Here is a 21,231-nt window from a genome sequence, read left to right on the forward strand (position 1 = left end):
TTTTTAATACCCTATTTTTATTTGAGACATTTATGCTATAAAAATTTGAGATAAAGAAATCAACTATTTTATTATCAAAAAAAAAAAATAAAATTCAACTCATATACGTGTGTTCCACATAAAAGTCCTCAGCCTCGTATCTTGGCAACAGAAAGAGAAACTTGAATTTTTCAAAGCAAATTGCAGATGGCGGAAGTCGAAAGAAATTTTTCGTTGGCAGGAATTTTGTAACAAGGTTTACCCGATACTTTGTTCAATTCTAAATAATTTTTGTCAATTGACTATTTTTCAAATATGTAATAGTTTCAGAGATATCGGGCTCTTCAGTCGGTGAGGTCTAAACTCAAACGTATTTTAGATTTCGACTTTACACAATGGAATAATAATTGTAAGATTCGATCGACTTACCTGTAAGGAAGATCAATTTCAATTATTGGAGCATCGTAGTTCTTCTATGATTCATGTTGGTAGGTCTCACTTATACATGACGCGCGCACAGGTTTAAAGGAAAAAAGTGTTTCGTAACAGTCCGTTACTACTTATTGATAGCCAGCCAGTTTATTTTGTGACCGAACCAATCGCGCTGTGGGTAAAAAAAAGAGTGGCGGGTGGGCCCCATCATAGAAGAACTACGATGCTCAAATAATTGAGATTGATCTTCCTTACAGGTAAGTCGATCGAATCTTACAATTATTTTTCGCATCTCCGTTCTTCTATGATTCATGTTGGTAGATGTTTAGAGTAAACAATTAGCGCAATTAAGTGCAGTCAAAAAAGTTTATAAATTATTTTATAGTTTTATGATAAAAGTTTCTCAAGTAAAATAAGAAGTACTTATATTTTATCAAATTATGACAATCAGAAGAATTAGTCGCTTCTTCTCCTTACTGTTTTCATATTTGATCTAAATAAGTTTTTTAAAACAAACCTTTTTTTCCAGTTTTCCTTTATTATTGACCATATATTACTTATTATGTATCATACATTATATATTACATATTATATATCAAATACTGTATACCATACACCATATACCACATTCTATATATCATATGACTATACTAATATCATATATTATATACAGGTATACACGTACATACATATGTACACACATATTTTGTTATGCCTAGGTCAACATTTTCGTTTCGAAGAACAATGTTGTAATAATGCACAATTCTGGTTCATTTTATAATAAAGAAAATATTAGAAAAATACTGTTTTTTACTATAGAGTTCGACAAAAGNACCGGCTGGTGATTAATGTAATTTTTCACATTTTTCACAAGGTTTAGGGATTTTTAGTTGACAGTAACAACTGTGCAATGTTGATTGTCTAAGCTCAGCCGTTATGTGGCTTGCAATCATTATTTTTAAAGACTGAACTAGAAATCGTTATAAAAATTGCAATGTTATTGAAACTCTGTCGATCAGCGCTCTCGACTCCACTAGTTCTGAATACGTTCACAGTTTTTTAAGTAAAGAAAGTATTTATTTATTTATTTATTTATTTATTTATTTATTTATTTATTTATTTATTTATTTATTTAAGGACAAGGGACAAACACAGGCTTTATAGCCCAAAACAATGTCCACAAATTACTTAAAGCTAATAGAATATAAAAGTACAGAAAAGATTATTATAATAGAAAATGTTAATTTACAATAATAGTTCCATTTAAAAATCTTTGAAAACTAATGAGCGAAATATGAAAAATATCTAGAGTACTACAGTATAAGTTAAAATGTCTGCATATTCTGTTTATAGGAGAATTTTGACCAGAACTAGTTCGATAAAAAGTCTCATGAAACAGTGCATTTACTCTAAAATCATGTTGTGGTACATGTAAACAGATCAAAGCTAATAAATCTGGGGAATCGATAAAATCATTAAGAAGCTTATACAAAAATACTGTTTCGGCAATAATTCTTCGATTCTCCAATGAAATAATATGATAACGATTTCGTAACATATTGCTACAATGAAAAGAATACACACCACTCTCCTTGTAGTGTAAATATCGCATAAATCTGTTCTGTATGGCCTCAAGTCGAGACTTATATATGGTATATTGAGGACTCCACACGATAGATGCAAAATTAATTATGCTGTGAACGTATGCAAAATATACAGACTTAATAGCAAAAATCGACCTAAAATTTTTGCAAACTCTGACGATGAAACCAAGCATTTTGTTGCTTTTTAAAGTTATATAATCAATATGTGAAGAAAAACTCAATTTCCTGTCAAATACAACCCCAAGATCTTTTATTTCTTCAACTTGATTTAAAATATTCTTATTAAAGTTATAATTATTAGAGTATATATTATGGTTACGGGTAAAACAAATATAGAAGCATTTACTTAAATTTAATTGAAGCTTGTTCGATTCACAGTATTCAAAGAAAGAGTTTAAATCTTCCTGGTAGGCAATACAATTATCGGAATTATTTATTTGAGAGTAAATTTTCAAATCGTCTGCATAAAGTAAAAATTTACAAAATTTGAAACAATGACGGATATCGTTGATATATATTAAAAATAGTAAAGGTCCCAAATGTGATCCCCGAGGAACACCTGACATTGCAACGTAGGGGGGAGTTTTGTAACCACTAATAGTTACCAATTGCGACCTGTTGAAAACATAAGAGGTAAGCCATCTCAGTAGGTTACCATGCACACCAATTTCAGACAATTTAGATATAGTATATTATGATTAATTTTATCGAATGCTTTGCTAAAATCGGCATCCACCTGAGTCTGGCTATCCATAGCACTTGTAATATATTGGGAGTATATTACTAAATTGGATTCGATAGATCTATGTGGAAAGAATCCATGTTGCTCAATAATTATAGACGATTTAACCGCGCTAAGTAAATGCTTATAACATATACGTTCAAAAATTTTACTAAGAATATTTAATTTACTGATTGGCCGATAGTTGGAAACTTCGTTTTTATCACCTTTTTTGTAAATAGGAATCACAAAAGCTTGCTTCCATATGTCAGGAAAATCTCCTTCTTCAAGAGACTTGTTAAATAACAAAGTGAGAGGGTTACAAAGGGAATTTGCACATTTTTTACAAAAAATTGAGGGATTACAGTAGATATATGAGGCCGGTTCTGCGCCACTTTTTCTGCGCCACACTAAATGACGTCACGAACTCGATAGCCAGTGTCCATCGCTCCTTCAGCGGCTTCTTGTGGGCATTGTCGTTGTGCAAGAGATGCGTGGGTGTTGGCATGCAAGAAGTGTCATGGCGGCATGGAAGTGACGTCATACAAGAAGTGTCATGGCGGCATGGAAGTATCGTCATACAGGAAGTGTCATGGCGGCATGTAAGTGACGTCACATGGCCAGATGGTGGTAAATTTAAAATTCAATCACGATAAGGGCAGGTCAATGACCTCCAAACAGCATTGCGTCATTCTTATCTGGTATTGCAGCATTCGAGGTCAAGTTTCTACAAGTTCAGACCTGTTTTTTAGCATAAACTGTAACCTGATATATTATTTCCTTTAATACTGTCACGCTAGCATAAACTTTAACCTGATATATTATTTCCTTTAACAGCATTGCGTCATTCTTATCTGGTATTGCATCATTCTAGGCCAATGACCTCAAAACAGCATTGCGTCATTCTTATCCAGTATTGCATCATTCTAGACCAAGGTCACGTCAAGGTCATCGACCTCTGGTCGTCTGGGGTCAAGGTCAAGTCAAGGTCAAGTCCAGGTCATCGACCCCTGGTCGTCTAGGGTCAAGGTCAAGTCAAGGTCATGACCTCTGGTCGTCTGGGGACAAGGTCACGCCAAGGTCAAGTCAAGGTCATCGACCTTTGGTCGTCTGGGGTCAAGGTCAAGTCAAGGGCATGTCAAGGTCATGGCCTCTGGTCGTCTGGGGTCAAGGTCACGTCAAGGTCAAGTCAAGGTCGTCGATCCCTGGTCATCTGAGGATAAGGTCCCGCTAAGGTCAAGTCAAGGTCACGACCTCTGATCGTCTGAGGTCAAGGTCGCGTCAAGGTCATCGACCTCAGGTCGTCTGGGGTCAAGGTCACGTCAAGGTCATCGACCCCAGGTCGTCTAGGGTCAAGGTTAAGGTCATGACCTCTGGTCGTCTGGGGACAAGATCACGCCAAGGTCAAGTCAAGGCCATCGACCTTTGGTCGTCTGGGGTCAAGGTCAAGTCAAGGGCATGTCAATGTCATGGCCTCTGGTCGTCTGGGGTCAAGGTCGCGTCAAGGTCACGTCAAGGTCATCGACCTCTGGTCGTCTGGGGACAAGGTCAACTCAAGGTCAAGTCAAGGTCATCGACCGCTGGTCGTCTGGGGCCAAGTCAAGGTCATGACCCCTGGTCGTCTGGGGACAAGGTCAAGTCAAGGTCATCGGCCCCTGGTCGTCTAGGGTCAAGGTCACGTCAAGGACATGTCAAGGTCATGACCTCTGATCGTCTGGGGTCAAGGTCACCTAGTCAAGGTCACCTCAATTTAAGACTTGTCCTCTACAGGTTCAGACCTGTTTCCTACAGGTTCAGACTTGCCTTTAAGTATAAACTGTAACCTGATATATTATTTCCTTTATAATTGTAATGTTAGCAAAAATTGTGACCACGTAGCGTCTAGACAGCATGCGATAAGAATAACGAACGTCGGCCGGATGTAATAAGAGTCACGGTCAAACTGATGATATATATACACAGTGAAATAAAGTTATCATTTACCAGNAGACATGGGTGATGAGCGTCCTCATCAACAAATGAACTGTTGCAATATTGTAAACTATATATGTTATCACAATTAGATAAAATTAAATCTAATAATCTATTGTTAATGTTTAATACTGAATTAAATTGTTTTAACCCACAATAGGAAAATGTGTCTATTAATGTAGAAGATCTCTGATCAACATTTAAAGGAGTGAAGTGTAAACAATTATTTACAGAGACCCAATTGACACTAGGTAAATTGAAATCACCGCATATGAGAAAAATGTCATCAGGTAGAGAAGTGAACAGTTTATAAAGATTATTACTAAAGCAAGCAGCGGCATAGATGTCAGCTGGAGGTAAATAAACGCAGCATAAATGTATTTTAACTCTCTTGTCGACTACAAGTGATACCCAAATATCCTCCGCTTCGCTTTGCCAATCAAATCTTCTCAGTGCCTGTATGTCGGATCGTACTGCCACTAGCACCCCACCTCCATCACGTTTACCACTATCAGAACTATCGCGATCGCGCCGAAATACAGAGTGACTATTAGTAAAAATTTCACTATCGGACACACTATTGTTCAACCACGACTCCGTCAGAAAAATCAGGTCGGCATTACTGTTCACTGTATTCAATTTAAATTGAGCTGTTTTTGATCTTAGCCCACGAACGTTTTGATAAGCCACAGATAGATGATCTGATGATCCGTAAAGCATACAAAGATAAGAAATAATAATAGTGAATACAATAATTGAACTTACAAATTACCAAGCTGGTCTGAATTTTTAATCAGCGTTATTTTTGATGAGTCGTTCTTTCTAACGAAAATACTGCAGTTTTTCAGCCAGATATACTTATAGCCTTTGGCTTTTGCTGTAAGTCTAGTGTTTTTATATAAAAGTTTATTCTCAGCTGTTAGGTGATCATTAATATACAAATTATTGGAAACACCTTCAACTGCTAGTGTTCGGTTAGGGCTAGAAATTCTCTTTGCTTTGGCTGCATTTAAAATAAGATTTTTTATATTTGAGGAGCTGAATTTAACTATTATACTCTTGGGAACTTCAGGATTAAACGATCGAACTCTATATATTGAGTCAATACAGTTGGTATCTAGGTTAAGATCGAGAAATTCTGACACTCTAACAATAACGCCGAGTAAATTCTCATTCCGTTTTTCAGGAACACCTTGTATTTCCAAATTATTAAGTCTAGTATGTTGATCTAAATCATTAAAACGAAAGTTCAAAGACATTATATCTTCCTTTAGTTGCACATTGTCTTGTTTTAGTTCTTCAATCGTTTTTATGTGATTGTTAATACTTGATAGTGCGTGTTCAAAGTCGGAGACTTTATCAGAACAAAAAGAAACAGATACTATAAGTTCGTCTTGTCTAATCTTCATATCATTCAAATTATTTTTAATATCCATCATAAATGACAACAAATTCTGATTGTTTAAAGATTCACCTGGATCAGCAACAGTGTTCAAAGATGAAGTGGTCTGGCAGTTAGTACATTTCCATGTGGTGTTAGGAATAGCCTTCAGAACGTTTAACTGGTCCACTGTGATATTCACACACTTCAGATGGTAAAAAAGGCCACAAGAACCATCGCAGCGTATTCCAGGCGATTTCTTGGTTAAAGGAATTGTACATAAATTACAAACTTCAGACATTATAAAAATTGACAGCCTTTACCAAATCAAAAATGGTATTTCACAACAAGCAGTAAGGTTGTGGCGAATAAAATGTTACAACTGTTTCACTTTTCTTGATGAATATTTAACGCGAAATTGTGAGAAAAATTCCGCAAAATTGCAAATTTATGTACTGCTTAATTTTTCCACTGATTTTAACAATGTACCAATAATATTTAATAGATCATTTAAAAAAAGTTCAACTTTCAAAAACAATACAATGTGTTTTGAATGCTTGACACTTATTTTTTAAACGGGTGTTCGTCGCCGCTAAGTTACAGCTTTTCAATAATGACTAAAAAAATTTGGAAGCTTTTCTGCTCCCATAATTGTTTTGCTGAGTGTATATTACTAATTGCAAATAATACTTATAAAACGATAAATAAAAATAATTACTAATCTGATTGATATGAAATATTTCTTTATAATCGCATCAATTTAATTTTTAATCTATGTCGATGACCTATGACATCGACCTAGTTTAGCTGAACTATACTACCATAGGCGCCGACTTCTCGGGTGCTCCGCAAGAACTATTATCAGTTTTGTTAGAATAGTATATTTCTGTGCTACCTACTTTTACGTCTACATAATACATATATTTATATTTTCACTTGTTATTCCATAGAAGTTTATTTTTTGTTACAATTATTAAAATTGTAACAGTAATAAAGTTTATTTAATTTGACAAGTTTAATTAATTTCGAAATATTTTTTAAAAAGTTTTTCATAAAATCTAATTTGGAGAAATACGTATTTTAAATATTATACCTCATGCTAGTTCAAATGACGACTCATTTCTCTTGCTTTTTAATGTTATCGCAAAAAAATGCTTATAAGGCAACCGAGCACCCGACAAAAGTTTTAAAAGTCGGCGCCTAAGTATACTACTGTCACTATGTCAAGCAGAAACGAGTTGTGTGTTGATTAAATGAAAAATAGACTAAAATATTAGTTGAAAATACACTTACGTGTACTTCATTTTTACATACTAATTGAAGTTTATGCATTAAACTCTTTTTTGACTGGACTCCATATAATCTTTTTTATACCCAAAGAACCTATAAAGCTTTCAAAACCGCGAATAGTTTTCTCTTTCAAGAATACAGGGCTGGCTTCGACAAAATTTCCAGTTGCAAACATCAAATTCCCTGAATTTCATGAATACTTTTAAAATTCTCTGACTATTCCCTGTTTTTTATAAAGAATAATGAATTCCCTGACTTTTCCCGGTTTTCATGCTGAACTAAATGGATCTTTCCTTTTTCTAAATTGTGCCTGCTCAGCATTTTGTAAATCACCCAGCACATATAGCGGGTGTTTCGTAACTGGACAGCCAAAATGAAATGTCATGTAAAATCGAAATTTAAACATGAAATAAAGAGTAACTTTTTTTCAGATCGGACTTTGTTTGAATTTTGAATAAAATGATCGAGTCTCAAATTTTGTTCCGTGTATATAAATACCACAGCGAAATCTTCTCAACAGCTTTTCATTAAAAAAATTATGCACGTAATTTCAAAATAAACTATCTTTTATTAATACCATGTTCTACATACGTAAACAATGTTGCTTTTTAAAATATATAGACACACTTAAAATAATATAACGGGTCAATAGTCATACTGTGAAAAAACAGGAAAATGTTAGCTTTTGTTTGGGTAAGTTTTTCGTGTTACAAACTGATGTTGTTGATGGCAGATATCATGTTTTTCTTCACAATCACATATTTAGAGTTGGTGTTATATTCGAAAAAGTCATTTTCAAATGCCTGCATTTTTGACTATATTTTGAACAGGAAAATGTTAGCTTTTGTTTGGGTAAGTTTTTCGTGTTACAAACTGATGTTGTTGATGGCAGATATCATGTTTTTCTTCACATTCACATATTTAGAGTTGGTGTCATATTCGCAAAAGTCACTTTCAAATGCCTGCATTTTTGACTATATTTTGAACTCCAATGGGCGGCAAATCACACCTGTCAACGTTTTTCGTGTACCAATTGAGGTCTTCTCAGACTTTTTGTGCTTGGTTCTTATCAAAGCACACTGATAAATTTACATTTAAGGAAGGTCCTGTATTTGGGTTCACAATCACAGTCATACCTGTACATTTGAACCTACAAAGAATCTATATGCGTTTGTTGATGCCTCTTGATAGTATTCTTGTATTTTATTTCGTGACTGCAGTCCTTACACCTACATTTGAACTTGAGAAGACTTTTTATGTTTCAGTTGATGCCGTTTCATATCACGTTTGCATATAGTTTTGTAACCACAATTGTCACACCTGCACATTTTAACCTCAGAAGAATCTTTATGTTTCAGTTGATGCCGTTTGATAAGGTGCTTGTATTTAGCTGTGTAATTGCAGTCATTACATCTGTACATTTGAACTTGCGAAGGATCTTTATGTTTCAGTTGGTGTTGTTTGATATAACTCTTGTATTTCGCTTCATAATCGCAGTCGTTACACCTGTACATTTGAATCTGTGAAGGATCTTTATGTTTCACTTGGTGCCTTTTGATATAATCCCTGTATATAGTTTCAAAATCGCAGTCATTACACCTGTACCTTTGTACCTGAGAAGGATCTTTATGTTTTAGCTGGTGTCGTTTGACATCACACCTGTATTTGGATCTGTAACTGCAATCGTTACACGTGTACAATTCAAACTGTGAAGATTCTTTATGTTTCAGTTGGTGCCGTTTGATATGTTGCTTGTATTTAGTTTTGTAATTGCAATCATTACATCTGTACATTTGAACTTGCAAAGGATCTTTATGTTGCAGTTGATGCTGCTTCATAGCACTTTCGCTTCTAGTTTTGTAATCGCAATTGTGACTCTGGTGCATTTGAATCTGTGATGGATCTTTATGTTTCAGTTGGTGCTTTTTGATATAACTCCTATATATAGATTTGTAATCGCATTTGTTACACTTGTACATTTGAACCTGAGTAGGATCTTTATGTTTCAGTTGATGCTTTTTGATATAACTCCTGTATATAGTTTCGTAATCACATACATTACATTTGTACATTTGAACCTGAGAAGGATCTTTATGTTTCAGCTGATGCTGTTTGATAGTACTCTTGTATTTAGATTTGTAATTGCAGTCATTACAACTGTACATTTGAATCTGTGAAGGATCTTTATGTTTCAGTTGGTGCTTTTTGATATAACTCCTGTATATAGTTTCGTAATTGCATTCGTTACACCTGTACATTTGAACCTGAGAAAGATCTTTATGTTTCAGCTGGTGCTGTTTGAAGTCACTCTCATATTTAGTTTTGTAATCGCAGTCATTACATGCGTACATTTGAACCTGTGAAGAATCTTTATGTTTTAATTGATGCCGGTTCATAAGACTCTTATATATAGTTTTGTAATCGCAGTGGTCACACCCGTGCATTTGAACTTGTGAAGGATCTTTATGCCTCACCTGATGCAGTTTCAAATTACCTTTGTATTTAGTTTCATAATCGCAGTTGTTACACTTATATATTTTGACTTGCAAGACATCTTTATGCATCAACAGATGACGGGTAAAAAGTGTCTTATCTTTTGATTTGCAGTCGCAACCATTGTATTTATAATTGGGCTGTTGTGAAGTGTCCTCATGTAGCAATGCACTGTATTTGGTTTTACAATCACACTCGTCACATTTGTTTGAGTCTTTGTGTTTTTTATAATGATTATGAAGGCTGGACCTCCACTTTGTTTTGAAATCACAAAACCTACACTTGTACAATCGCGCTGTAGATGCACTTTTGTGTTTCACCTGATGCTTAGCAAGGTAGGATTTATGATTTGTCTTGTAATTACATGATTTGCACTGGTACACAAGTAGTTCTGGGGAAGATTTATGCCTCAACCGGTGCCACTGAAGTAATTTCTTATTTTCAGTTTCAAACTTACACGATTCACATTTATACGCTTCCGAATAGTTCTCGTGTTTCGCACAGTGTGCTGTAAAACTGCTCTTGCTTTCAGTTTCGTAAACACATTTATCACATTTATACAATACTTTATGCTTCCGCTTGGTTCTCATTTCTGAATCATTCTCATGTTTACATAAATCTTCTTCTACATCTTTACAGTCACTCTCCTCGAACGGCTCATTATTGGAATTCTGTGTGACGCTGAAAAAATTACATATACAGGGTATTTTCCAAAGCATGGTCTTAATTTTATGGTCTCAATTTATTGCATTTATATGTTTCTCAAATTCACAAAGCATTATTTAATTTTTATTATCATTAAATCAAATTTTTTATGAAGTCGAGTTTGTATTGAGGATATGTGGAAAACAAAATATATCATTGATAATTTTAGATATTTATGTATGTATATACATGAGCAGAGCACTTTTAGCAGCCTGCAAAAAAAGTATTAGAGTTTTTCTTACTTTTCTGTTGCTACTTTGTTACACTAAAATGTTTTTTGTACCTTAAGCTGTTTCGAGAAAACTATAAACTGCCCACTTAAGTCTTATGACCCACGTGAAGGTGTAGTGAAAAAGTGATTTCCGTTCGATTGAATTTGCATATGCTGTGCTAAAACTCTGCCACATCATATCGTTTAGATACAAATTCAATATTTTCCTTAGTTGCTCTAAAATGGCTTTCAAAGTCCGTGTCGATATTTTAGAGCAAATTTTTTATTTTTAACATGTTGATAAATAGTTGACAACAACCATATCATAATCTCAACTTATTTACTTTTCATCGCTTCCAACAATCATATTAGATTGATATTAAAAATTTTTTCTTACCTCCTTTCCTCATCTTCTGATTTTATGTCCACAATTTCAGCTTTAATTGACATTTCCATCTCGATAATATCGAATTCTTTGTCCAGGTTTTCACTTTTAACGAATAAATCAGATGGTGAAGTATCCATTTTCATTTCTATTGTTGAACTGTCAATAATACCTCTAATTTTTTCTTCTACTTCTAAGCAGTTTTTTAGAAAACTATTGTGAGTGCACACGGAATCGAAACATGGCTTACAAACAACGGGATCTTTGATGATATTTATATTCTGAAAAGTAGTTTTATAAAATTGGGATAAATGCAAGTATTTAATATCATTCCTACCATTTCAGGAACCAATTTCTCAATAGCTTCAAGTTCCTTTTCTCGTATACACATAACCTCAGTATTTACTGGCTGCATACACAATCGACATATTTTCTGACTGTCAGAAACATCCATTAACAAGTCACTTCCCTTTTCCTTCACGTACACTTCTTTTAAGTCGAGCTGTAACATTTTTTCCCAATCCACATATGGAATAATTGTAGTATCGGTTTTGAGACATGTTGACTTAAAATCTACTACTGCATATAACTTTCTTCTGCAAGCATTACATATAAACTCTTTGCCCTCTGTATCTAATTTCTGAAATATATGCAACTCTAATTAAATAGAAACAAAGTGTGGTAGAAAATAACAACCAAGTAAAAATAAAATTGACTACTGTTAGAGGTAAGTCGTTATAAACGAGTTGTGATTACTGACAGGTGTACGAAAATGGAAATGAACTTTTTTCATCGACTTACCAATTTCAGCATAAAAACATCTAGAATGTCTCTAGTAACACTACCTATTACTACAAAACATTTATCGGTTATGGATTTAAGGCAAAGCCTACATGAAATTGCTTGAACACTGGTCATTGCAACATATTTTCTTCCAAATTTATATAATTCGATTAATTCGTGTTATGTTTAACATAACCTCACCTAAAACTTCATCTTCTTCTTCAAAATATGGCAAGAGAGACGTCTGACTCGTGCCACACTGACAGACAAAGGCGAGGAGTACCACTCTTTCACCCTCAACTAAGAAAAAACGCTTAGGGTGGTGATACGCGAAATACCTGTGGGTGTTTCGCCAAATGAAGTGCAACTTGTCTTTACACGACATTCACGACAAGGCTTCCCGACGCAATAGTGCACCGTATGGCCAAAACATTTTTTTAGTTACTTATTTTACAATTTCACGTTGAACATTTCAAAAGTCCAAATGTTGAAATTAAAAAAATTATAATTTTGAGAATTTTTTTTTTTTAATTATACTGTTCAGTTTTGTTGCGGTCTTTTCTTCACATGCCGTATTTCATCGAGTTAAAATGAATTGCATTAATTTACATAAATCGATACCCCATGTGAATCTTCATGCATTTTTTTATATGCATTTTATTAACAATTTTTTTTTCGGCATTTGATAAGTGTTCAATGTGGAATTGTAAAAAATATAATAAATAAAAAAAGGTTTCAAAAAAATATACTTCATTTGAAACTTTCCCATTTTATTTTATTATTCCAAATTGAATCACACTAATAAACACAAGTTGAATGCAATCCATTACTGTGCATCGAAACGTTTATCTAAATTTCCAAACAATGCTCGGTCTGCTATGCGCGTGTTATGATTTCCGCAAATATTTACTGTGTCGATCCACTCGAACTCTATCACCCACACGTGCGTTTTTTTTTTACTCATATTTATGAAAATCGAAAGTGTGTTTCTTTATGAAATTACAAAGAACATGAACCAACCTCCTTTCCTCATTTTCAGCTTTTATGTCTATACTTTCAGTTTTGTTTGATTGACATTTCCATCTCGTTTATATCGAATTATTTGTCAAGGTTTTCACTTTTAACGAATAAATCAGACAGTAACGTATCCATTTGGCTTTCTATGGTTGAACTATCAATAGTACCTCTAATTGTTTCCTGTACTTTTAAGCAGTTTTTTAGGAAACTATTGTGAGTACACATAGAATCGAAGCATGGTTTACATACAACAGGATTTTTGATGATATTTATATTCTGCAAAATAGTTTCATTATATTGGGATAAATGCAAGTATTTAATATCATTCATTCGTACCATTTCAGTAGCCAATTTCTCAATAGCTTCAAGTTCCTCTTCACATATACACCTAAACTCACGTTCTACTGGCTGTATACACAATCGACATATTTTCTGGCTGTCAGAAACATCCATTAACAACTCACTTCCCTTTTCCTTCATATACACTTCTCTTAAGTCGAGTTGTAACATTTTTTCACTATCCACATGAGGAATAATTGTGTTATCGATATTCACAACGGATGACTTACATTCTAATACTGCATTTAATTTTATTCTGCAAGCATTACATATAAACTCTTTTGCTCTCAATCAAATTTCTGAAATGTATGCAACTTTAAGTAAACAGAAACAAATTAAGTGTGGCAGAAAATAACAACTAAGTAAAAAATATATATTGATTACTGTTACTGTTTAATCGCTATAACAATGTTGTGGTTGCTGAGAGGTGGACGAATTGAGAAAGTAGAAACGAACACCTTACACCGACTTACCAATTTCAGTAAAAGAACGTCTAGAATGTCTCTAGTAACGTTGTCTATTATAAAACTTTTATCGGTTATAGTTTTAACGCAAAGCCTACACGAAATTATTTGAACGTCAGTCATCGTAACAACTGAAACTTCTTCTTCCTCTTCAAAATATGGCGATTGCGTATTTAGCCAGATAGTCACTATTTCTATTGTCACTAATTTCTCTTGGCCGATGTACCTTACAGTACGTCTAGAATTTCCAGGTCCAACAGCCTTGGAATTTTAGTCTTGGAGTCACATTTCTCAAATTTGATCATTTCGACTTTTATTGGCTCCTTTATTTGAAATGTTTCTCGAATGTACAGGTCGCGATTTTAAATTTGTCATTAGGATGAAATCGATGTTAACTGAAACACAGTTCATACTAAACCCTTTATTATTCCAACCATGGATTATAATTTATGTAAAATTGCGGAGGATGAAAATGCATAGCCATTTCATAAGTAGTCTGGACGTTATTTTCATTGCAATATTGCAAATAAACGATAATGGCAGTACTTTTTCCTCTTTTACAAAGTAAAACTAAGTACAATTAAATCATGGTTTATTTAATGTTTACGAATATGTAGAACATGACACTTTATGTAATATAATACTTTTGTATGGTGCCGATACAAAATAAAATGTAAATTAAATTATATTTTAGTATTCCCTATACATATAGTCGTATTATTATTTATAGTTATGGGTTTATCTTTTATAAGAATTGTAGTTCTGATTATAATGGGCAACTTGATTAAAATTTAATTTCTTTAGCATAATTTTTTTCATTTATGCATAAATTAGTAGTTTATAATTGACGGGTAATAATGGTGAGAAAATTAGTTTATTCATTGCTACAAATTGATTACAGATGTTTAAAATTATGTAAAATCTTTTCATATGATCAGACGTATTGTGACGTTAATCAGTGCGAGCGAAAGCCTCAAGGCAAAGTAAAATTAGCTGTTTCAAAACCCTAATTGCTATGCTCATGCTCTTGGCCGATCTATCCTATTCAGTTTCACAATTATCGTCGCACTGAATGACGTCACGGCAAGGAACACCCGTTTAAAACGCGCCAAACATTAAAAACACATTCCATTATTTTTAAAAATTGAACTGTTTTTAAATGTTATTGGTACACAAACTCCAGAACAAAATTTACAATTTTTTTTAGTGATTTTTGACAGTCTGTAAATTCGTGAATAATTTTACAAATTTTTTTGTTTTCAAAATAGCCCACAGGCTCAAAAAAATTTTTCCTGGCCTAATCAATGTCAGGGCCTGATTCTTCAGTTTCAACTTGCTTTATTTTTTGTATGATTATTTCTCATTGATATATCAGCTATTGAGTGAAGTCATCGATACCTCAGCTTTAAAAATCACTAAAAAAATTTGGATAATTTTCTGCTCTCTTAATTTTTTTGATGAAATAATACTAATAAAACAATAAATACTTACTAATCTGATTGATATGAAATATTTTTTTAAAATCGTTTCAATTTAATTTTTAATCTATGTCGATGACCGACATCGACATAGTTTAGCTGAACTGTTTTTTTTTCTACTTTACTGCCACTATGTAAAGTAGAAAGCACGTGATTAAATGAAAAGTGAACTAAAATGAAAGTTGAAAGTGCACTTACCTAATGTTCGTGTGCAACGGGTGAAGCGGAGCAAATTTTCGTTTTTTTGAAATCAGAAAAAAAGACGTGCGAACACTACTTTAAACTAAAATTATGAGTTATGTTTATTCAACTATCATATAAAAAATTAAATACTAAACCGACACAAGTAGATAAAGTTAAAACAGGTAATACTAAAAAGTTATAAAATTCTAAAGAAAATACGGTTCGTTTCTACTCTTCTTTGTCGGTGCTATTGCATATTAAATTAAACCAAAGCAAAACAGCAACAAAATTAAACTATGAACAGTTTAAATTTAAGCAGAATAGGATCCTGTTCTGAATACTTAAAAAGGGGGCTGTTCTGTTAAGATTCTGTCCCACTGCCGCTGAAGAGCTGCTTCAGCCGGTTGACTTCACACCTGGTATGATACGACTGCCATGTTAATTCGACAAAACACGAATGTCTGAATACACCTCTGCTTCATTCTGCTACAATTTTATTTTAGTTTGTAAACTGTCTTGATATACTGTAATTTATAACCTTATAAAGTTAGTTATTTCAATGTTTGTGATAGTGCAATGTATTTTTGCGTTTGTGTTTATACTGTTGCAAGAAGACGATATGGGATCGACTATCCCGACCCATAAGTACCAAATAAAATGTTTGTAAAATTGTTTCAACATTTAAAAGATTCTGGGAGCTTTCAATGTCAATACTCAAATGTTGGACATGAACAAACTCAGAGCGAGAAGCTTAGAACTAGAAATTTTAAATGCCATTGATTTCAAGTATGTCATATGCTGTAAAAATCAGGTGAGTAAACAGAATATTCACCCATTTTGTGAATTTTATTTACGCTACAGTAAATTTACCACTTCTCAAAATTTCATTACAACAATCACACCCCCGAACGTCACTTGTGCATCGACTGGTGCCGCCTCAGAGAATTTTTATGCTTCGTTTCGAATTCGCACTTGTCACACCGATGCATCCGGACCTGAGACTTATCCTTATGCGTCAACAGATGGCGGGCGNGAAATCAGAAAAAAAGACGTGCGAACACTACTTTAAACTAAAATTATGAATTATGTTTATTCAACTATCAAATAAAAAATTAAATACTAAACCGACACAAATAGATAAAGTTAAAACAGGTAATACTAAAAAGTTATAAAATTCTAAAGAAAATACGGTACGTTTCTACTCTTATTTGTCAGTGTTATTGCATATTAAATTAATCCAAAGCAAACAAAACAGCAACAAAATTAAACTGTGAACAGTTTAAATTTAAGCAGAATAGGATCCTGTTCTGAATACTTAAAAAGGGGGCTGTTCTGTTAAGATTCTGTCCCACTGCCACTGAAAAGCTGCTACTGCCGGTTAACTTCACACCTGGTATGATACGACTGCCATGTTAATTTGTCGAAACACGAATGTCCGAATACACCACCGCTTTATTCTGTCACATTTCTATTTTAATTACGATATGGGATCGACTATCCTGACCCATAAGTACCAAATAAAATGTTTGTAAAGTTATTCCAACATTTAAAAGATTGTGGGAGCTTTCAATGTCAATACTCTAAGCTTAAAACCAGAAATCTTAAATGCCATTGTATCAATTCTCTCAAAGATTACATTAGATTTCAAGTATGTCATATGCTGTAAAAATCAGGTGGGTAAACAGAACATTCACTTATTTGTGTTAAAAAAAAATCAGTTTTCAAGACACAATTTGAGAAAAAACATATGTTTCTCGAGGAGTATGTTTTTTCCCCAGTTTAACCACACGAAACAACTAGATTCTCCTTCAGCACCTGCGAAAGTAGCAGGTAAGCAAAATTTCAACCATTTTGTGAATTTTATTTACACTCCAGTAAATGTACTAATTCTCAAAATTTCATTACAACAATCACACCCCCGGAACGTCACTTGTGCATCGACTGGTGCCGCCTCAGAGAATTTTTATGCTTCGTTTCGAATTCGCACTTGTCACACCGATGCATCCGGACCTGAGACTTATCCTTATGCGTCAACAGATGGCGGGCGAAATTCTTCTGGTATGCCGTTTCGTACTCGCAGTCGTTACACCGGTACGTTGGCACCCTCGAAAGGTCCTTATGCCTCAACACGTGGTTTTTGATAATGTGCTTGTGTTTAGTTTCGTAGTCGCAGTCGTTGCACTTGTACGTCTGTACCTGCGAGGCGTCCTTGTGCTTCAACAGGTGATGGATCAAAGTCGACTTATACTTCGATCTGTAGTCGCAGACGTAGCACCTGAAGGTTTCCGTCTGAGACCAGTCCTTATGTTTCAACGAGTGGCGTATCAGGTAACGCTTCTGTTTAGCTTTGTAATCGCAGTCGTTGCACGAGTACATCTGGACTTCCGAAGGGTTTATGTGTGTTAACTGGTGTCTCTTAAGTGTCGACGTATAGTTTGTTTCGAAACCGCACGAATCGCACTTGTATTTACCCGCCTCTGCCGCGGATGGACTTCTGTGTACCAACAGATGCGTCGTGAGGCTGTATTTGATCCTCGTTTCGTAATCGCAGTCGCTGCACTTGTATAGTTTCACTTCCGAAGGGTTTTTGTGTTTCAAAAGGTGACGGGAAATGACGGAGCGGTAGTTTGTTTCCAAATTGCAAAACCCGCACTTGTATAATAACGCTTTGGATGAACTTTGGTGTTTCGTCTGGTGCTTGATCAGGTGGTGCTTGGACTTTGTTTCGTAATCACACAAATCGCACTTTAATATGGGTACTAGCGGAGCCTCTTTATGCCTCGACCGGTGCTTCTGAAGTAATTTCTTGTTGTCGGTTTCGTAACCGCACGAATCGCACTTAAACACTTTTGAATTGTTCTCGTGTCTCGCACAATGTACCTCAAAACGACGCTCGCTTTTAGTTTCATAAACGCATTTGTCACACGTGTATAATAGTTTACTTAACGTTAACTGAGGGAAATTAACATCGCCCTTTTGACTGGTCTTCGTACCACATTCGTATATCGATTTATTCTTATGATCCGACAAATCTTCAAACCCATCCTCTTCTGCACGTTTACAGTTGAGGTCCTCGAATGTTTCATTATTCGTGCACCAAAGCAACCTGTCAGTAGAAAAAAAATATATAAGTGGAACCATAAATTGTATGATACAGGGCGTCACATTTATTTTTTTGCGCCATTAAATTGTGACAGAATTTTGTACTCGGGACCTTTTAATTTTATGACAATTTGTCAAGAACAGATTTTCGTTTAAAATTGATCAGTGATTTGAAAAATGTCATCAAATTTAAAAATAAAACTCATAGATGTAGGAACTTTTTTGTTCAAAATCAAATTCTCTATCGACCATTAACGTTACTACGTTTAAAAAGATAACACTCTGTATAGTGTGTTCCTTTTAAAAATCTACCCTACCATACAAAATTTTTGTGTCTACTTTTATTTAATCCCATGGCCCTGCTATGTTGAAGAACTTTGTCAAAAAAGAACGTAAAATCACAATAGTCGGCTTAAAAAAATTAAAAGCTTAATTGCTCCAAAATTAATTGGATCACGAGGCTTTGTAAAACCAGTCTGTTGAATCAGGTTAATTTCAATGAAAGATTCTGCAGATATAAACAGAAATTAATTATGGTGAGGTAAACCTCACAATCTAAGAGAAAAAAAAATTTTGAAATTGCTCAAAGCAAATTGTTCCTAAATCGTACTTAAAACTTCTGGAAAAACAAACAAGCAAAATACTTGAATAAATACAAAAATACCCCCCTTACCTCCCTTCATCATCTTCCGATTTTACGTCGACGCACTCAGCTTTGATTGGCATATTCATGTCGTTATTTTCTGATTCCTCAGTCAAGTTTTCAGTTTTGATGAATAAATCGGACGGTGACATGTCTGTTTGACGCTCTGTGGCGGAACTCTCAAAAGCATCATTGATATTTTCGTCTACTTCTAAACAATTTTTCAAGAAAATTTTGTGGGTGCCCAGAGAGTCAAAGCATGGTTTACACACAACGGGATCTTTGACGACGGCGATATTCTAAAATAGGGTTATTTTATAATAGCCACACAAAATTAACTATTGTCGAATGCTAAGACAGTTTAACAAAAAAAAAACAGTTATATAAAATTAACAAATATAACATTTATCGATAATTTCATATGAATAAAGGATATTACATTTAAAGGATATGAGTAAATATCCTTGCTTATACAGGGTGTCGCACTTAAATGTGATACAAGCCTTTAACTTCTTTATTTTTTGGTCAATTTCAAAAATTTCTCTTTTTGCAAAAGTTGCAGTTATTTTTTTACTAAACTAAAAAATAAGATAGAAATTCTGACAATCAGGTACATATGTACAACACATTGTACAGAAAAAGGTTAATATTTAAAATCACGACACCAACTTTATACAAGTCTTCAATATTGTTCTTCAAATTACATATTTCTAAAAAGTTATTACTATTACAGCATACATACCATTTTCTGATTAACATCAAATTCTTCTTTACATATATACTTCAATTCGCTTTGCACTAGCTGCATACACAATCTACATACTTTTTGATCGTATGAAATACCAATTGTCTGTTCACTTTTTTCTTCCTTCATATAAGCTTCTGTTAAGTTCACTTGTAACATTTTTCCGCAATCTACATATGACTTGTGTTATCGGTATTTAGGCAGGTTGACTTAAATTCTTGTGCTGTCTTCAATTTTCTTCTGCAAAAAGTATTTCTTCAACTTCAAAGATTTGATAGCAAAAGCAGAGGTAAATTATTACATCCGCTTTTGCTATCAAATCTTTGAAGTTTGTACAGCTTTAATTAAACAAAAAGAGTAGCAGAAAATTACTATTTAAATGAAAATTAAAATAGAGATTGCGTTGATGAATTATGATATAATTAGTAGAATATATTTCACGGACTTACCAATTTCAGCAAAGATCGTCTAGAATATCTCTAATAACATTATCTATTACTTATAAACTTTTATCGTTTACAACCTTAAGGCAAATCCAACACAAAGTTCAGTCCCTTCAGTTTCCTAAAGAGCAGTTCTTCCAGCATAACCTCAATCGTGGTTAATTCAATTCAGGTTGCCATTGTTGCCAACATTTCAGCATTAACTATCGGACATTTAAAATGACCGCATTTGCTCATTAGTAATGCAGTAGCGTATCATATAAAATCGACTGTATCGACAGTCACTGCAAGAATTTTTTTAATGGAAATATAAATATTCAAGTGGTGGTTGGTGGTTGAAGGTCACTAAAAGGAAACGACCATGAGTAGATTACCTGCAAACTGCCGACCTTCGATTCACTTCCTCTCACACACAACTGAGTGACGTCATCATTCGTATATATCTAATGATATCAACGTCAGCATTGTTATTTTTGTTAATAAATTTACTAAATTTCAGTTTTGACGTGTATTCTTTGAGATTTCCTGTCTCGTGTGTCATAGGAATTATTGTTCTCGAGTTTTTTTTACTGTTGCTGCTATTTTGAACTCACAAAATTTTATCTAAAACAACGTTGCAATAATTGCAAAAAAGGTAAAACAAATTGGCTTTGTGTAAGAGTTACCAGAATAAAAAAGTTCGCAGTGTTTCCGAGACACAGGGTATCAAATTTTCAAATAAAATAGCAGCAGATATTTTTTTCTTTGGAATGCAGTTGTATATCAAAAGGACTGATCGAACAAACTAAATGATAATAATAATAATAATAATAATAATAGTGCGTTTATTTTCCATTTACAAAACAAAAAACTATATATACAT

The 21,231-nt window shown here is 33.9% G+C and overlaps 2 protein-coding genes across 3 annotated transcripts; both read right to left on the reverse strand.

Moving 5' to 3' along the window:
- Positions 1-7,987: 7,987 nt before the first annotated feature.
- Positions 7,988-12,090, reverse strand: LOC108912059 (zinc finger protein 11-like). The gene is made up of 4 exons (XM_018717219.1): positions 11,974-12,090; positions 11,510-11,812; positions 11,185-11,453; positions 7,988-10,552 (listed from the first exon to the last, which is right to left on the reverse strand). The coding sequence occupies exons 1-4, from the start codon at positions 12,088-12,090 to the stop codon at positions 8,608-8,610; spliced, it is 2,634 nt and encodes an 877-aa protein (XP_018572735.1). The 3' UTR covers positions 7,988-8,607.
- Positions 12,091-15,576: 3,486 nt separating this feature from the next.
- Positions 15,577-20,471, reverse strand: LOC108912064 (zinc finger autosomal protein-like). Of its 2 annotated transcripts, XM_023455907.1 has the most exons (6): positions 20,376-20,471; positions 20,160-20,166; positions 19,924-20,106; positions 19,212-19,480; positions 17,459-18,542; positions 15,577-16,443 (listed from the first exon to the last, which is right to left on the reverse strand). In XM_023455907.1, exons 3-6 carry the CDS (start codon positions 20,083-20,085, stop codon positions 16,348-16,350), a joined length of 1,611 nt encoding a protein of 536 aa, XP_023311675.1. In that variant the 5' UTR covers positions 20,086-20,106; positions 20,160-20,166; positions 20,376-20,471; the 3' UTR covers positions 15,577-16,347. The 2 variants fall into 2 exon arrangements, with proteins under 2 accessions (XP_023311675.1, XP_018572741.1); XM_018717225.1 differs by lacking the exons at positions 15,577-16,443; positions 20,160-20,166; positions 20,376-20,471 and having other exon boundaries at positions 16,495-18,542; positions 19,924-20,158.
- Between the last annotated feature and the right edge of the window lie 760 nt (positions 20,472-21,231).

Source organism: Anoplophora glabripennis, unplaced genomic scaffold (assembly GCF_000390285.2).
Source record: "Anoplophora glabripennis isolate ALB-LARVAE unplaced genomic scaffold, Agla_2.0 scaffold830, whole genome shotgun sequence".
Taxonomy (NCBI): Eukaryota; Metazoa; Arthropoda; class Insecta; order Coleoptera; family Cerambycidae; genus Anoplophora; species Anoplophora glabripennis.

Excerpts from the sequence above, each read along its gene's own strand:
- LOC108912059 (XM_018717219.1), bottom strand. The coding sequence starts at position 12,090 with ATGACCAGTGTTCAAGCAATTTCATGTAGGCTTTGCCTTAAATCCATA. Across the intron at positions 11,813-11,973 it reads ATGTTTTTATGCTGAAATTG|AAATTAGATACAGAGGGCAA; the intron begins GTAAGTCGATGA and ends CATATATTTCAG. Across the intron at positions 10,553-11,184 it reads TCAGAAGATGAGGAAAGGAG|CGTCACACAGAATTCCAATA; the intron begins GTAAGAAAAAAT and ends TAATTTTTTCAG.
- LOC108912064 (XM_023455907.1), bottom strand. The coding sequence starts at position 20,085 with ATGTTACAAGTGAACTTAACAGAAGCTTATATGAAGGAAGAAAAAAGT. Across the intron at positions 19,481-19,923 it reads TTGATGTTAATCAGAAAATG|AATATCGCCGTCGTCAAAGA; the intron begins GTATGTATGCTG and ends ACCCTATTTTAG. Across the intron at positions 16,444-17,458 it reads GCCATCTGTTGACGCATAAG|GATAAGTCTCAGGTCCGGAT; the intron begins GATAAGTCTCAG and ends TTGACGCATAAG.